The sequence below is a fragment of the Schistocerca piceifrons genome, chromosome 1 (assembly GCF_021461385.2).
Source record: "Schistocerca piceifrons isolate TAMUIC-IGC-003096 chromosome 1, iqSchPice1.1, whole genome shotgun sequence".
Taxonomy (NCBI): Eukaryota; Metazoa; Arthropoda; class Insecta; order Orthoptera; family Acrididae; genus Schistocerca; species Schistocerca piceifrons.
Window position 1 is genome coordinate 1,061,307,192 of NC_060138.1, and position 17,972 is coordinate 1,061,325,163.

The 17,972-nt window shown below is 42.0% G+C and overlaps 1 protein-coding gene across 1 annotated transcript in view; it reads left to right on the forward strand.

Annotated features, from left to right (window-relative positions):
• The window catches only part of LOC124777570 (DC-STAMP domain-containing protein 2), a 254,458-nt gene that overhangs the window by 157,971 nt on the left and 78,515 nt on the right, over window positions 1-17,972 (forward strand). Inside the window, exon 8 of the mRNA XM_047253029.1 lies at window positions 4,205-4,358. Within this exon, the coding sequence (XP_047108985.1) occupies window positions 4,205-4,358 (154 nt within the window). The remainder of the gene's footprint in view (window positions 1-4,204; window positions 4,359-17,972) is intronic.

A 17,972-nucleotide genomic window follows, 5' to 3' on the forward strand; every position in this document is an offset into this window, starting at 1 on the left:
GCAATGTTCTCATGGCATACCTGTAGTATTGCCCAGTTACTGATGTGTGTGCAGGTACAACATGCTGATAAACCATTCCATGAATATCAAAGAATGAGATGACCATAACTTTCCCAGCAGAAGCAAACACTTTTGCTTTTTTGGTGATGAAGGAGTTTTTTACACTGAGCTTTGTTGTTTGCTCTCAGGATCAAAATGATCTAGCCAAGTTTCATCAGCAGTGATTACATTTGAAAGAAACTCCAGATCTTCCTCCAACATCAACTTTAACTGCATGCAGACGTGCACGCAAATGTTCTTTTGTTCAGGAATCAACAGTCTTGGAACCCATCGCACACAAACACATGTCATGTGTAATTTTTCTGTCACCGACATGTGGGTTGCACCCAATAAAATGTTCAGAATTTCAGAAAGTGATCTTCAGGTAATTCGTCGGTCCTCTCTCACAATGACAGCAGCGGTGTTGATGTTTTCTTCCATAAGAGCAGTAACTGGAGCACCAGGTCCACTGTCCTTTGCCGACCACTGTAGCCGAGCGATTCTAGGTGCTTCAGTCCAGAACCATGCGGCTGCTACGGTCACAGGTTCGAATCCTGCCTTGGGCATGGATGTGTGTGATGTCCTTAGGTTACTTAGGTTTAAGTAGTTCTAAGTCTAGGGGATTGATGACCTCAGATGTTAAGTCCCATAGCGCTTAGAGCTATATGAACCGTTTGAACCACCTTCCTTTGAAATTGATTGTGTCCCATCTTTAAACATTTTAAACCATCTTCGAGCAGTGCTGTAGGTACAACAGACTCGCCAAAGGCCTCTTGTAACACTGTATAGGCCTCAACCAAAGATTTGTTGAGATGAAAGCAGAACTTCAAAGCTGCATATTGTTCCTCGCGTGTTACCTCCATCGCAGCGGTAGGCGATACTGAACATGTCTGACCTTGCCTGCCGCTCACAGGTGGGAACAAGGAGTCACAACAAAGAAACTACTACAGTGTGTTTGTTGCAAATTAAGCTAACAAAATACAATAAGATTAAATTTTAGCTTGAGAAATTATGAACATAAAACAAATTATGATCATTCTTTATTGAGCAGCCCTCATAGAAGGCAAAAGAAAGTAAATTCACACCACATTTTGAATATATTCATAGTGATTTTCCTCAGCAGGGGGTGTTTTCATGTCTACCTCAGCTCAGATGGCAACCCAGTTCTAAGCAAAGAAGGGAAAGCAGAAAGGTGGAAGGAGTATATAGAGGGTTTATACAAGGGCGATGTACTTGAGGACAATATTATGGAAATGGAAGAGGATGTAGATGAAGATGAAATGGGAGATAAGATACTGCGTGAAGAGTCTGACAGAGCACTGAAAGACCTGAGTCGAAACAAGGCCCCGGGAGTAGACTACATTCCATTAGAACTACTAATGGCCTTGGGAGAGCCAGTCATGACAAAACTCTACCATCTGGTGAGCAAGATGTATGAGACAGGCGAAATACCCTCAGACTTCAAGAAGAATATAATAATTCCAATCCCAAAGAAAGCAGGTGTTGACAGATGTGAAAATTACCGAACTATCAGTATAATAAGTCACAGCTGCAAAATACTAACGCGAATTCTTTATAGACGAATGGAAAAACTGGTAGAAGCGGACCTCGGGGAAGATCAGTTTGGATTCCGTAGAAATGTTGGAACACGTGAGGCAATACTAACCTTACGACTTATCTTAGAAGAAAGATTAAGAAAAGGCAAACCTACGTTTCTAGCATTTGTAGACTTAGAGAAAGCTTTTGACAATGTTGACTGGAATACTCTCTTTCAAATTCTGAAGGTGGCAGGGGTAAAATACAGGGAGCGAAAGGCTATTTACAATTTGTACAGAAACCAGATGGCAGTTATAAGAGTCGAGGGGCATGAAAGGGAAGCAGTGGTTGGGAAAGGAGTGAGACAGGGTTGTAGCCTCTCCCCGATGTTATTCAATCTGTATATTGAGCAAGCAGTAAAGGAAACAAAAGAAAAATTCGGAGTAGGTATTAAAATTCATGGTGAAGAAGTAAAAACCTTGAGGTTCGCCGATGACATTGTAATTCTGTCAGAGACAGCAAAGGACTTGGAAGAGCAGTTGAACGGAATGGACAGTGTCCTGAAAGGAGGATATAAGATGAACATCAACAAAAGCAAAACGAGGATAATGGAATGTAGTCAAATTAAATCGGGCGATGCTGAGGGGATTAGATTAGGAAATGAGACACTTAAAGTAGTAAAGGAGTTTTGCTATTTAGGGAGTAAAATAACTGAAGATGGTCGAAGTAGAGAGGATATAAAATGTAGACTGACAATGGCAAGGAAATCGTTTCTGAAGAAGAGAAATTTGTTAACATCGAGTATAGATTTAAGTGTCAGGAAGTCGTTTCTGAAAGTATTTGTATGGAGTGTAGCCATGCATGGAAGTGAAACATGGACGATAACCAGTTTGGACAAAAAGAGAATAGAAGCTTTCGAAATGTGGTGCTACAGAAGAATGCTGAAGATAAGGTGGGTACATCACGTAACTAATGAGGAGGTATTGAATAGGATTGGGGAGAAGAGAAGTTTGTGGCACAACTTGACTAGAAGAAGGGATCGGTTGGTAGGACATGTTTTGAGGCATCAAGGGATCACAAATTTAGCATTGGAGGGCAGCGTGGAGGGTAAAAATCGTAGAGGGAGACCAAGAGATGAATACACTAAGCAGATTCAGAAGGATGTAGGTTGCAGTAGGTACTGGGAGATGAAGAAGCTTGCACAGGATAGAGTAGCATGGAGAGCTGCATCAAACCAGTCTCAGGACTGAAGACCACAACAACAACAACTCCGTCTTTGGCTAGATTTATGATTGGGAGATGGCTATTACCATCATATTGTATACTTGATGGAGATTGTCTCTCTCATCTGGTTCTTTTTTATTCAATAATTTTATCAGCTTCTTCACTGCTAGGTCTAACACTTTTTCTCCCTCCATTTGTAGCTGCCCTCAATTGACTTGCAGAGTAGTTCTTCTCCACCTTCAGACTAGATCACAAAAATGTCAAGATAAATCTGTAGCAATCCAGGGGCATTTGAAAGCCATGCTTGTAAGTAGAAATTCAAATTGAAACTTCCTGGCAGCTTAAAACTGTGTGCCAGACTGAGACTTGAACTCAGGACCTTCGCTTTTCATGGACAAATGCTCTACTGACCGAGCTGCCCAAGCACAACTCACAATCTGTCCTTGCAGCTTTACTTCTGCCAGTAGTTTGTCTCCTAACTTTCAAATATCACAGAAGCTCTCCTGTGAAACTTTTGCAAGACTAACACTCCCGTAAGAAAGGATATTATAGGATATTGTGGAGACATGGCTTAGCTACATCCTGGCAGATGTTTCCAGAGTGAAATTTTCACTCTGCAGTGGAGTGTACACTGATGTGAAACACCCTGGCAGTTTAAAACTGTGTGTCAGGCCAAGACTTGATAAAGCACTTGCTCATGAAAGGCAACAGTCCTGAGTTTGAGTCTCACTCTCGGCACAATTTTAATCTGTTAGTATGTTTTATGTCAGGGTAACTCCGCTGCAGAGTGAGAATTTAATTCTATAAATTCAAATTATTTGAAATTTCTGCTGTCTGAGCTGCTTAGTATTTCAAATTTGTGACTCAAATTTTTAAAGGGAAATTTATACTGTTAAGAAATTTGTAATTGGATATTGATAGACCAAAAGCTCTACTGTACTGTACTCTCTCTCTCTCTCTCTCTCTCTCTCTCTCTCTCTCATTCACTCACTCACTCACTCACTCACTCACTTACACCCTCTCTCTCTCTCTCTCTCTCTCTCTCTCTCTCTCTCTCTCTCTCTCTCTCTCTCTCTATCTTGGAACTGATGTATCCTACATCCACTATACTAATAAAGACTATAATTGATCAAAATGGACCAATAAATAATGAGGATAGTGATTTTATTAATTTTCTGCTTGTTTTCTGGCACATTTTTTTAAATTTTTGTCAAAGATTATATGTTTATTCTTTTGCTCTGCTGGAATGAAAAATACCTTTAACTAATATCTGTTGATATACTTTGTAGTTTCCATACTTATTTTGCTTTCTGCTTCTACATCTATATGTTTTCCAGACACAATAAAATATTTACACAGTAAAATATTTTGATCCAATTTATCCATGATATTTTATTTCTTACAGAGCAGTGTATTACTGGAGGAAGTATATGACCAATGATAAATATGACAACCGGTATATAACAAAGGAATTCTACAAACTGGATGAGAACCGTTCTAGGTTAGGTCATGAAACCATACTTCCATTAAAAAATCGTGAAAAGAGGAAATACATTACGGTAACTTTCATAAAAATTAAATTTTACTACAATATAGTTTAAAGATTTCTTGTGAGCTGCATAGACAGTCAGTTTCTGTGAATGTGATTGATCATTCTTTCAGTTTGTTGAGTTAAAGAAAAAGGGAATAAGACTAATCATTGCAGAAATAGTTCCTACACTGTAACAATAATGTTATCCTCTGTCTACACCTGTGAAGTCATAATGTGATGTAACAGGTAATTCCACCTCTGTACCGCCTTCAGGTGAAAGATGTTTGTGTAAAAATGTTTATGTAGTTATCATGCAGAGAACTTTCCATTGTACACCTGTTGGCTTGCTGATTGTACAGAATTGGAGAAAAACACACAAGCAGAGAACATTACCTAGGTGTGACAGTGTCTTTACCTACTGTAAAGGGGTCACTTATGGTTTGGCATCATGGCTTGGCATTGTTTTGGGAGGCAGCAAACAAGAGCTGCTGCCTTCAATGAGAACACCCATAAACAGTTGAAGAGAAGTGTCATTCTCTTCTGTTCTGTTGCGAGATTTGAATGGGTGATGTTGTTCTGATAAATAATGGATCTGTTCAACAAACATTGTAATTGTTGTATAAGAGCAACAAAATACAGAGAGAAGAAGCAGCTTCATCATCTTGTAGTACATTGATGTAGATGTGAGGTCTCTCAGAGCCCTCGACCCTCTGTAGCTGCAAAGGAAAACACATGGTACAGGGCATGGTATGCCATAGCAAGTCCACAGCTTCGGGAGCGTATGAGAAGGCAACTGTAAGAAAATAATCAGGGTAAAAGTTATCATGAAGAGCATCAGTGTGATACTTCATTAGTGAAGTAGTTGACTCTGTTAAAACCCATAACTTGACCTGTAACACTTCAGTAGTCAAATCTTGGCCAGTGTACAAACCTGATAGCTGGATGCTAACCTAGTAAATGTTCAATACACAAAACCAGGTATATTTGTATACCTGCTGCCATATAGTCTTGCCATACAACTTACATGTAACAGGAACTGAGAGCTACTTCTTATTCCATTTGTAAGTCCCAATATGGACACCAGAGTGAATGTGATTTCTCTCTGTTAATAGTCCTGCATTACAATTGTTTCATCAACAGCGTTGATGTTAGCCAATTTCAGGTAAAAAATAACATGAAAATTAAAGAAGGTGCGCTGCAACTTAACTCTATACAATGTGTGCAAGCTTTAGCTATTTCTTCAACATTTAATTTAATTGAATTTTGTTGAATTAATGTTCTTTCCAACTTATACTATATTTCCAGTTCTCACATACTTACTTTCTCTTGTATAGCCCCCTCTGAGCTTCATTCTTTGTTCTAAATTCAGCACCCTTCCCTCCCCAAAAAAAATATCTCTCTCTCTCTCTCTCTCTCTCTCTCTCTCTCCCTCCCTCCCTCCCTCCCTCCCTCCCTCCCTCCCTCCCTCTCCCTCTCCCTCTCCCTCTCCCTCTCCCTCTCTCTCTCTCTCTCTCTCTCTCCCCCTCCCCCTCCCTCCCTGAATGAATTTTGGCCACATGCTGCTGCACCACCTAGGCTCTAGGCTTCCAAAGATAAGCAAACAGGGCACATGTCTAAGACCCATAGTGAGTGCAAAACACTTGTCATTAGTTTTGAGTCCATGTGGCCAATGTGAGCACAACATCAAGAACTCAGCTCAGTTTGCAGAAAGGCTACAGAAACTCAGATTGGCCAGCTCAGATCTCATGGTCAGTTTCGACATTGTGTCACTTTTCACCAGAGTTCCAGTCAAGGAGTCACTGGCACTTATGGAAAAAAAATTTGGGCCCTCATTCACCAAATTTTCAATTTTGTGCTTGTGTCCACATATTTTCTTTTTGGTGGACATTGCTATGAACAGACTGATGGCGTGACTATGGATAGTCCCCTGTCACCTGTGGTGGCCGATACGTGCATGGAAGACTTTGAGGACAAGGCACTGGATGCTGCACCATTAAAACCGACAGTCTTTTACAGATATGTTGATGATATGTTCATCATTTGGCCTCATGGGAAAAATGAGATTCAAGTTTTCTTGCCCCACCTGAACTCTCTCCACAACCAAATTCAGTTCACCAAGGAGATGGAGCAAAACTGTCAGCAGCCACTCTTGGATGTTCTGGTATGGAGAAAGCCAGATGGAATGCTGAGACACAGTGTCTATTAGAAGAAAATCCACATGAACCAGTACTTTTATGCCTCTAGCTGTCACCACCCCTCACAAAGGGAGGAAGATCTAAACATACTGGTCCACAGAGCTCATGTGATCTCCCACAAAGAAAGTCTAAAACCAAAACTGAACCATCTCAGGAACATGTTCTGAAAAATGGCTGTAATGACTACCAAATTCAACACATCTTCAAGTAATAGACAACACCAAAGCCAACACCTGATGAAGATCAGCCGAAAAAGATAGCCCTAATCCAATGAGGGCAACGTATCTGGAAAAATTGGTAGAATTTTACAATGACAGAATATCACATGTGTGTACTACCGCCCGGCAAAGACCAAATCCCTTTTAGGGATAGTAAAAGACAACTTTGTGCTCTAGAAAGGTGGAGTGTATTACATACCATGCAAGTGCAGGAATGCATATGTTGGACAAACCATTTGCAAATTTGAAGAAAGGTGCATGGAACACAAATAGCACAATGACCTCCAGCAGCCCACAAATTCAGCAATTGTTGAACACTGCCTTGAAACAAATCACAGAAGTTAATATGAAGACACAAGAATTCTGCTCAAAACATCCCACTGTTGGGATAGTGTATACAAGGAGGCTATCAAAATCTGGGTACAAACCTCATCAACAAGGACAATGGATTTCATCTTAGTCAAGCATGAATCTTCACACTGAAAATTATCCAGAAGCAGTGGAAATGGAACACAGAGCATGGCAAATGTGGAGTGCAGACTGAGGACTGCCACTCATCTCCCAAGCATGACCTATCCCCACCACAGTGGCTGGCACATCGTGCCGTACATACACGGGGTCAATGGAGGGAGGGAGGCGATTGGTATATACAGGGTGGACATTAATAAAACTGACAAACTGCTGGGATGGATTCCTAACTGGGAATGGAGGAAAAAAATTAATATGAACATGTGTCCAGAAATGCGTCATTGGCACGGTAGATGGTGTTGATGAGTGGCAGTACCTCTGACCAAGCCCGCCTGGCTAGCCATGCGGTCTAATGCACTGCTTCCTGAGCAGGAAGGTGTGCCAGTCCCCGGCACAAATCCGTCCCATATGGATTAGTATTGAATTCCGGTGTGCCAGCCAGCCTGTGGATGGTTTTTAAGGCAGTTTTCCATCCGCCTGGGCAAATGCGGGCTAGTTCCCCTTATTCCACATCAATTACACTATCTCGGCGATTGCTGCATAAACACTGTCTCTCCATGTACGTGTACACCATCATTACCTCTACCACGCAAACATCTGGGGTTACACTCGCCTGGTACAAGACGTTCCCGGGGGAGGGTTACATTGTGGGGTGGCAGTCGCGTGGGTGGACTGCTGTGGCCTGCTGTGGGTTGTGAACCACTGAGGGATACAGTGGGATGAAGCCTCTCCGTCGTTTCTAGGTCCCAGGTTCAAACCCTTCTTAGACTATTGTGTGATCATGGGTCCTTTCAGATAGACAAACTTGCAGGGAGGCAGTAGACTTTGTGTACATCATATTTGGAGAACCAGGTTCTACAGGATATTGAGATAAATCCTAGAAGTTGCTCCAGGCAAGTGGCTGCCAACATAGTGTAAGCCAAAGTATGATTGTGTGTATCCTGCATGACAGTCACTACTATCCCTACCACCTGCTATTCTGTGAAGGCCACTTTGAACATCTGTTGTAATATAGATGCAGTGCAGCTCTTTACTGTGTTCTTGGATGATTGGTTGTCATTGAACACACACTGTCCACTTCTGGACACATGTTCATAGGATCTTCCTTCCTCTATTTCCAGTCAGTAATCCATCTCTACAATTTGTCAGCTTTATTAATGTTCACCTATACGTTTTCCCTTCTGGTCCAGAATGTCAGTCAGCAGCAGTTACCTGATGATAATGGCAAGTTACACTGTCAAAAATCCATTCTGCAATGATCAATCAGTCTGGCTGCAGGCCCAAGATACTTAAAGTTTTTGTGTCATCCTTCTTTCTATTCTACTATGCTCACTTGATGAACGATGCATTTTGTGATTCCAAATCCTTGATCAGATTTGCAGCTAACCCAGTGAGTGTTAATAGTGTGTTTCTGTCTTACTTGGACACCTCATCTGCCTGATTTGTATGTTAAGATTAACTGCATTCTGTGAAATAATATAAGAGGGCCATTTATCATCTCTGTGAAGACTGTGATGGAACCTCTTACCTCAATATGTTGCAGTTGCAGTTGTGGTTGTTTCCACAACTAGCTGCTGATTTCATCTTAAAACAAGATAAGGCATCCCTTCATTGGAGCATCAATGTTTCATAAATGACAAACTTTCCTATTGCTGATTAGGGCAGTGGTGAAAATGACTGGTTCTGTTTCGTGGTACCCCGCGTCGCCTGACCGGTGCCCTGCGTCGCCTGACCTAACACCTTCTGATGGTTTCCTTTAATGGTACTTTAAGGACTGTATGTACACCCCCACCCCCTCACCCCACCCCCACCCCCCTGCCACACTGCCAAGAACAGTGGAACAGCTTAGAGAACGTATGAATGCTGCTGTGACGACCACTTACAGGGGACTTCTACATAAGGTATGGAACGAACTTGACTATTGCTTGGATGGGTGTCGTGTGACCAAAGGGACAGTCATAGAAAGTTTGTAGAGAGCAAGTTGTAGATTTGGTGAATTTACAGCTCTGTTCATGCATCTCTCATATATGTACATGAAAAGTCAAGAACTTTGAAAATCGGAAATGAATAATTTGTGGTAGCCTGTACAATGAAAAGAAACAGCTCAAAAATATACACACACACAGAATATAGAAGTATGCTTTAAGAGAATAGGACAGGCAGTTGGCCATGGCCTTGATGAAGGAAACATCCCAGCATTTGCCAGAAGTGGCTTATAAAAACAATTGAAAGCCTCAATCAGGATGTTAGACAGAATGTGCTCCATCCTCTCAATTGTGGGGTTAGCATCTTAACAACTGCATTTCCTCATTCAGTTGGTCTCTATTGTTCAATGCTCTTTTATATAAACACAGATTTATTCTTCATCACTGCACACATCAAGGACCCCTACTGATGACTCTAGGTATATGAACTCACTGTTATACCCCTTGCACTAACTCCGTACTGTCTGGAAAACTAACTCTAGTCCATTTTGAAAACTGTCTCCTGGCTGATAAAGTCCATCTTCAAGCCCTCTCCTCTGTCCACCTGCAAAACTGAGACAGCAGCGCCTCATAATCAGTGAGAAAGTTGAACACAGGAGATTGACAAGACATTACTGTCATCCAATATACATCTTGGAACATGAGTTCTTGCAAAAGTATTACACTAGTGTAATGTGTGAGGTGATTTAGTTATCTCCTTTCATTATTAACCACCACCCTGAATCCTCTAAGTAACCTTTGACTGTGCGGCTCACAAGAACTGTGTTCGCTGACCGAGTGGTTCTCCTCACATGCACAGAGAAGATGTATGAAGTTCTATGGTCATACAGCCAAAATGGATGACTCTTGCTTCACGAAAAAAATCTTTGCATCATCAATGGAACCACACAATCCAAAATACTTTGGCTGGTAGACACTCAAAGTTACCTCACAGAGATTAGTATTGAGCCACTGGTGACTACATCTACATCTACATCTACATCCATACTCCGCAAGCCACCTGACAGTGTGTGGCGGAGGGTACCTTGAGTACCTCTATCGGTTCTCCCTTCTATTCCAGTCTCGTATTGTTCGTGGAAAGAAGGATTGTTGGTATGCCTCTGTGTGGACTCTAATCTCTCTGATTTTATCCTCATGGTCTCTTCGCGAGATATACGTAGGAGGGAGTAATATACTGCTTGTCTCCTTGGTGAAGGTATGTTCTCGAAACTTCAACAAAAACCCGTACTGAGCTACTGAGCGTCTCTCCTGCAGAATCTTCCACTGGAGTTTATCTATCATCTCCGTAACGCTTTCGCTATTACTAAATGATCCTGTAACGAAGTGCGCTGCTCTCCATTGGATCTTCTCTATCTCTTCTATCAACCCTATCTGGTACGGATCCCCCACTGCTGAGCAGTATTCAAGCAGTGGGCGAACAAGCGTACTGTAACCTACTTCCTTTGTTTTCAGCTTGCATTTCCTTAGGACTCTTCCAATTAATCTCAGTCTGGCATCTGCTTTACCGACGATCAACTTTATATGATCATTCCATTTTAAATCACTCCTAATGCGTACTCCCAGATAATTTATGGAATTAACTGCTTCCAGTTGCTGACCTGCTATATTGTAGCTAAATGATAAGGGATCTTTCTTTCTATGTATTCACAGCACATTACACTTGTCTACATTGAGATTCAATTGCCATTCCCTGCACCATGCGTCAATTCGCTGCAGATCCTCCTGCATTTCAGTACAATTTTCCATTGTTACAACCTCTCGATATACCACAGAATCATCCGCAAAAAGCCTCAGTGAACTTCCGATGTCATCCACAAGGTCATTTATGTATATTGTGGATAGCAATGGTCTTACGACACTCCCCTGCGGCACACCTGAAATCACTCTTACTTCGGAAGACTTCTCTCCATTGAGAATGACATGCTGCATTCTGCTATCTAGGAACTCTTCAATCCAATCACACAATTGGTCTGATAGCCCATATGCTCTTACTTTGTTTATTAAACGACTGTGGGGAACTGTATCAAACGCCTTGCGGAAGTCAAGAAACATGGTATCTACCTGTCTGTGGCTCTCTGAGTCTCATGGACGAATATCTTGAGCTGGGTTTCACATGACCGTCTTTTTCTAAACCCATGCTGATTCATACAGAGTAGATTTCTAGTCTCCAGAAAAGTCATTATACTCGAACATAATACGTGTTCCAAAATTCTACAACTGATCGACGTTAGAGATATAGGTCTATAGTTCTGCACATCTGTTCGATGTCCCTTCTTGAAAACGGGGATGACCTGTGCCCTTTTCCAATCCTTTGGAACGCTACGCTCTTCTAGAGACCTACAGTACACCGCTGCAAGAAGGGGGGCAAGTTCCTTCGCGTACTCTGTGTAAAATCAAACTAGTATCCCATCAGATCCAGCGGCCTTTCCTCTTTTGAGCGATTTTAATTGTTTCTCTTTCCCTCTGTCATCTATTTCAATATCTACCATTTTGTCATCTGTGCGACAATCTAGAGAAGGAACTACAGTGCAGTCTTCCTCTGTGAAACAGCTTTGGAAAAAGACATTTAGTATTTTGGCCTTTATTCTGTCATCCTCTGTTTCAGTACCATTTTGGTCACAGAGTGTCTGGACATTTTGTTTTGATCCACCTACCGCTTTGACATAAGACCAAAATTTCTTAGGATTTTCTGTCAAGTCAGTACATATAACATTACTTTCGAATTCATTGAACGCCTCTTGCATAGCCCTCCTCACACTACATTTCGCTTCGTGTAATTTTAGTTTGTCTGCAAGGCATTGGCTATGTTTATGTTTGCTGTGAAGTTCCCTTTGCTTCCGCAGCAGTTTTCTAACTCGTTTGTTGTACCACGGTGGCCATTTTCCATCTCTTACGATCTTGCCTGGCACATACTCATCTAACACATATTGTACGATGGTTTTGATCTTTGTCCACTGATCCTCAACACTATCTGTACTCGAGACAAAACTTTTGTGTTGAGCCGTCAGGTACTCTGAAATGTGGTTTTTGTCACTTTTGCTAAACAGAAAAATCTTCATACCTTTTTTAATATATCTATTTGTGGCTGAAATCATCGATGCAGTAACTGCTTTATGATTGCTGTTCCCTGTTCTGTGTTAACTGTTTCAAATAGTTCGGGTCTGTTTGTCACCAGAAGGTCTAATATGTTATCGCCACAAATCGGTTCTCTGTTTAACAGCTCAAGGTAGTTTTCAGATAAAGCACTTAAAAAAATTTCACTGGATTCTTTGTCCCTGCCACCCGTTATGAACGTTTGAGTCTCCCAGTCTATATCCGGCAAATTAAAATCTCCACCCAGAACTATAACATGGTTGGGAAATCTACTCGAAATATTTTCCAAATTATCCTTCAGGTGCTCAGCTACAACAGCTGCTGAGCCAGGGGGCCTATGGAGACATCCAATTACCATGTCTGAGCCTGCTTTAACCGTGACCTTCACCCAAATTATTTCACATTTTGGATCTCCGTCAATTTCCTTCAATACCATTGCACTTCTTATCGCTATAAACACGCCTCCCCCTTCACTGTCTAGCCTGTCTCTGCGGTATACATTCCAATCTGAGTTTAGAATTTCTTTACTGTTTACATCTGATTTCAGCCAACTTTCTGTCCCTAGTACTACGCGGGCATTGTGACCGTTTACTAATGAGAGCAGTTCTGGGACCTTTCTATAGATGCTCCTGCAGTTTACTATTAGCACATTAATATTGTTATTCCCTGTTGCATTTTGCCTACTCCTACCTTGCCGCGTCCCAGGAGGTGTCTTGTCGGGCCTAGGGAGGGAATTCTCCAACCTAAAAAACCCTACCCTTGTAGCCACTTCCTGCGTGTAGTGCCTGCCTGACCTATTCAGGGGAACCCTACATTTCTCCACCCGATAGCGGAGGTCGAGAAATTTGCACCCCAGATCTCCACAGAAATGTCTGAGCCTCTGGTTTAAGCCTTCACTCGGCTCCAAACCAGAGGACCACGATCGGCTCTGGGAACAATACTACAAATAGTTAGCTCAGATTCCATCCCGCGAGCAAGGCTTTCCGCCTTCACCAACTCCGCCAACCGCCTGTATGAACTGAGGATGACCTCTGAACCCAGACGGCAGGAGTCATTGGTGCCAATATGAGCAACAATTTGCAGTTGGGTGCACCCAGTGCTCTCTAACACTGCTGGCAGGGCCTCCTCCACATCCAGGGTGAGACCCCCCAGCAAGCAGACAGAGTGAACACTGGCCTTCTTCCCCGACCTTTCCGGTATTTCCCTTAGGGGCTCAATCACCCGCCTAACGTTGGAGCTCCCAATCACTAATAAACCCCTCCCCCCGTGTGCCTGCTCGGACCTTGCTGAAGGAGCGGCTACATGTCCACTCACAGGCAGAGTGGACAATGCCACACGGTCAGCCTCCACGTTGACACTCCGCCTCGTGTGCCGCAAACGCTGCTGAATCCGCCACTCCCCTTGGGGAGAGGGTGGCCCAACCGCTCCCGGTACCCGCAATGATGTCTCGACAGCAGGGACAGTGCGTGAAGCATGTAACACCTGGGGTGTACCATGCGACGCACCAGACTCCCCACTGCTGCTACACTCCGAGGCAGCAGCCTGAAGACGGCTGACCACGGCCATCAACATGTTCAGCTGTTCTCGAACAGTGGCCAGCTCCTCCTGCGTCCATACACAACAGTCACACATCCTATCCATCCTAAGAAATCAATTTACTGTAGAGAGTTAATCAACTTTTAACTAGACTGCTAATTCACTAAAGGCGGCTGATAGTTGACTAAACTGTGGTTACTAGACACTTCTTGTAGAAAACAATGAAAATAACACTACCTGTCTCTGGACTGTATTCAAAACAAACACTAACACTACTGGCACTATGGCTGACTAAAGGGACTCTCTCTGACTGTATTCAAAACAAACACGAAATCTATGGAACACTGTTACTAGCACTCGACAATTAAAGCTTCCTAAAAGCAAAAGAACACGGAAGAAGTGACAAGTAAGAAAAATACAGTTAATACTTAAATTAACGTAGCTCACTGCACAGCAGACATGACACAGACGGCAGTTACAATGACACGGACTACATACAGCCAGAAAACCAGCAAACATAACTTAATTCCCAAGAACACAACAGGAACGAATTTGAAAGTTAAAAACATGGACACAAGAGAGAAGCCACCCCCATAAATAAAGAGGAAGTGCAGGGAAAACAAGAAGAACAAGAAAATCAGTGCCAAGTAATAGTTCCAGTGGAGGATATATATAGTGACAATATTATGAATAAGGTAGATCTCTGCTCACCATATAGTGGAAAAGTTTAGTCACAGATTGACTCAATAAATAGGCTGCTAAGTAAATAAGCTTTCGACCAAAAAGTGTTCTGAAAGGAGCAATCTTGCAAGCTGAGATTGCTTCTCCCATCATGTGCAGTTACTCACAGTCTGGTCTTGGCAGCCACAGACAGTGATCATGTGTGTGAGTTTCAATTTTAATCCCTAAACACCTTCTGCTTGTTAGGCCATCTATCAATGTATCACTTATGTGTGATCCAACAGAACTGTATTCCCTCTTTATGCTGAAGTGGATACTGTTTGTTTTCCTAATGCACACTGCCCAAACATAAACATCCTTGAGAGTTTCTTTGCTTTCTCTAAAAGGGAGTTCCAGTGTTTTGTCAGTAACTATGATGTTGCTGTCATCAGTCAAGAGAACTTTTTCTCTGTGTCTTGTACTAACTGGAAAGTCATTGCTATATATTAAGAACAGATTTAGACCCAATACACTACTCTGCAGAACAACCATGTTTATATGTTTCTTGTCCAACAATTGTTTCACTAGAAATTTATCATGAGCAGATGTGTGAACTATCTCTATCTTCTGCTCCCTGTTTTACAGGTAAGACTACAACCACTTGTTTTTTACTTCTTTTAGACCAAGTGTCCATTCTTGTTTAGAAGGACAATGGTATGTCCTCCAGGAAGGAAGTTCCAATCTTCAATATTTGCAACATTGTGATTTCAAACAATGGAGATTATCTGGCTGTTTTTCAAGGATCTCCTTGCTGGATGGAGGAGTGGTTATGTATGTAAAAAACAGTATTCCATTTGAGTCCATAGGCGTATTACAGCACTGCACTGAACAGATATTTGAATGTTGCGCAGGGGCAGTTGAATTTAGTGAAACTAAACTTTCTATTGCTGTTGTTTATAGGTCCCCTAACTCTGACTTCAGAGCATTTCTGCTCAAGCTAGAAAGGATTCTTGACTCACTTTGTTGGCAGTACCAGAAATTAGTTATATGTGGAGACTTCAATATAAATTTTGTGTATGATGGTGCAAGAAAAAGGATGTTGGTAGATCTCATAAATTCATATGATCTGATGAAGACTATGTTTTCTCCAACAAGGGTGTAGGGGAACAGTAGCAGAGCCGTAGACAATATTTTTATTCATTCTTCATTACTGGATGGGCATTCTGTTAGTGAAAGGGTGAATGGTCTTTCAGACCATGATGCCCAAATTTTAACACTAAAAGGTTTTAGTATTCAAACAAAGTCACATTTAATTACAGACTATGTAGGAAAGTTAATCCAACAGTAATAGAGAGTTTTTTAAACCTTGTCAAGGAACAAGAGTGGCAGGATGTTTATAGTGCCGATATCACAGATGATAAATACAATGCTTTCCATAACACATTTCTCGTGCTCTTTGAGAGTTGCTTTCCATTAGAACATTTTAAACAGGCTACTAGCAGTAATGGGCATCCCGGGTGGCTGACTAGTGGGATAAGAATATCATGTAGAACAAAAGCAGCTTTCACTTGGTTAATACTCGGCAGAAATGAAACCTGCATTTGGATCGGACTTCCTTAACTCTTGTGCAAAAAGGTGTGCAGTATACTGCTGCATCCATTTTCAATAAGCTGCCACTCGAATTGAAAAATCTTAGCAATAATCCACACGCTTTCAAATTGGAACTGAAGAGTTTCCTCATGCGTCACTCCTTCTATTCTGTCGAGGAGTTTCTTGAAAAAGTAAGCTGATTCTTATTGTATTGCTGATAGTGTTTACTTAAACTTATGGACTGACTTTTTTCAGTTTCATGAACATTTATTTTTATCTGTTATTGCTTGTATGTTGTAATCTCATGTACTGATACATTCCATGACGTTGGAGATTTGCTCCTCAATTTGGTCCTACGGAACTTGACGTGTAAATAAAATAAAATACATATGTATTAACAAAATATCAAGAACCGGTTTTAAATGATTACTCTAGGGATATACTACAATCCCTCATGTATTGCTCACAGAGGGATCATGAGGATAAGATTAGAATCATTACTTCATGCACAAAGGCATTGAAACAACCTTTCTTCCCACACTGCATACATGTGGAACAGGAAGAAACCTTAATAACTGGTACAATGGGACAACCCTCTGCCATGCACTACACAGTAGTTTGCAGGGTATAGATGTAGATGTAGATGTAGATGTAGGTCTAGATGCCGAGTCGCAGATAAACAGAACAAAAAGACTGTCAGAAAGTGAGCTTGCTGCCAACATACCATGCTTGATCAGACATTAATTTGTTACACTATCAAGGAGAAGATTTTAATACATTTGTTGAAATGTGCCTTAATTGTCATCTATGTGCCTCAGAATATGAGGGGATAATTTTTAGATTCCTAAAATAGATCAGGAAAATGTAAAATGACAATTATTGTTCCAACTAATGTTATGTGGACAGTGCTGTGTGACATGGATACTGTAAGATTATTAATGAAGAGTTGAGGGCCTAAGGCTCCTCAAAAGGACTCTCCCGCTCTGGAACAATTGTAAGAGATGCTTGCATAACCTTAATATGTTTTAAAGTGAATTACGAAATATTCAGTAGGTTTCAATACATGAAGCACACTAGTTGTATAATTGATATCCGCGGGCAAGTGCTCTACCATCTGAGCTACCGAAGCACGACTCACGCCCGGTCCTCACAGCTTTACTTTGCAGGTAGGAGACGAGATAGTGGCAGAAGTAAAGCTGTGTGGACCGGGCGTGAGTTGTGCTTCGGTAGCTCAGATGGTAGAGCACTTGCCCGCGAAAGGCAAAGGTCCCAAGTTCGAGTCTCGGTCGGGCACACAGTTTTAATCTGCCAGGAAGTTTCATATCAGCGCGCTCTCCGCTGCAGAGTGAAAATCTCATTCTGGAAACATTCCCCAGGCTGTGGCTAAGCCATGTCTTCGCAATATCCTTTCTTTCAGGAGTGCTAGTTCTGCAAGGTTCGCAGGAGAGCTTCTGTAATGTTTGGAAGGTAGGAGACGAGATACTGGCAGAAGTAAAGCTGTGAAGACCGGGCGTGAGTCATGCTTTGGTAGCTCAGATGGTAGAGAACTTGCCCGTGAAAGGCAAAGGTCCCGAGTTCGAGTCTCGGTCGGGCACACAGTTTTAATCTGGCAGCAAGTTTCATATCAGCGCACACTCCGCTGCAGATTGAAAATCTCATTCTGGAAACATCCCCCAGGCTGTGGCTAAGCCATGTCTCCGCAATATCCTTTCTTTCAGGAGTGCTAGTTCTGCAAGGTTCGCAGGAGAGCTTCTGTAAAGTTTGGAAGGTAGGAGACGAGATACTGGCAGAAGTAAAGCTGTGAGGACCGGGCGTGAGTCGTACTTTGGTAGCTCAGATGGTAGAGCACTTGCCCGCGAGAGGCAAAGGTCCCGAGTTTGAGTCTCGATCCGGCACA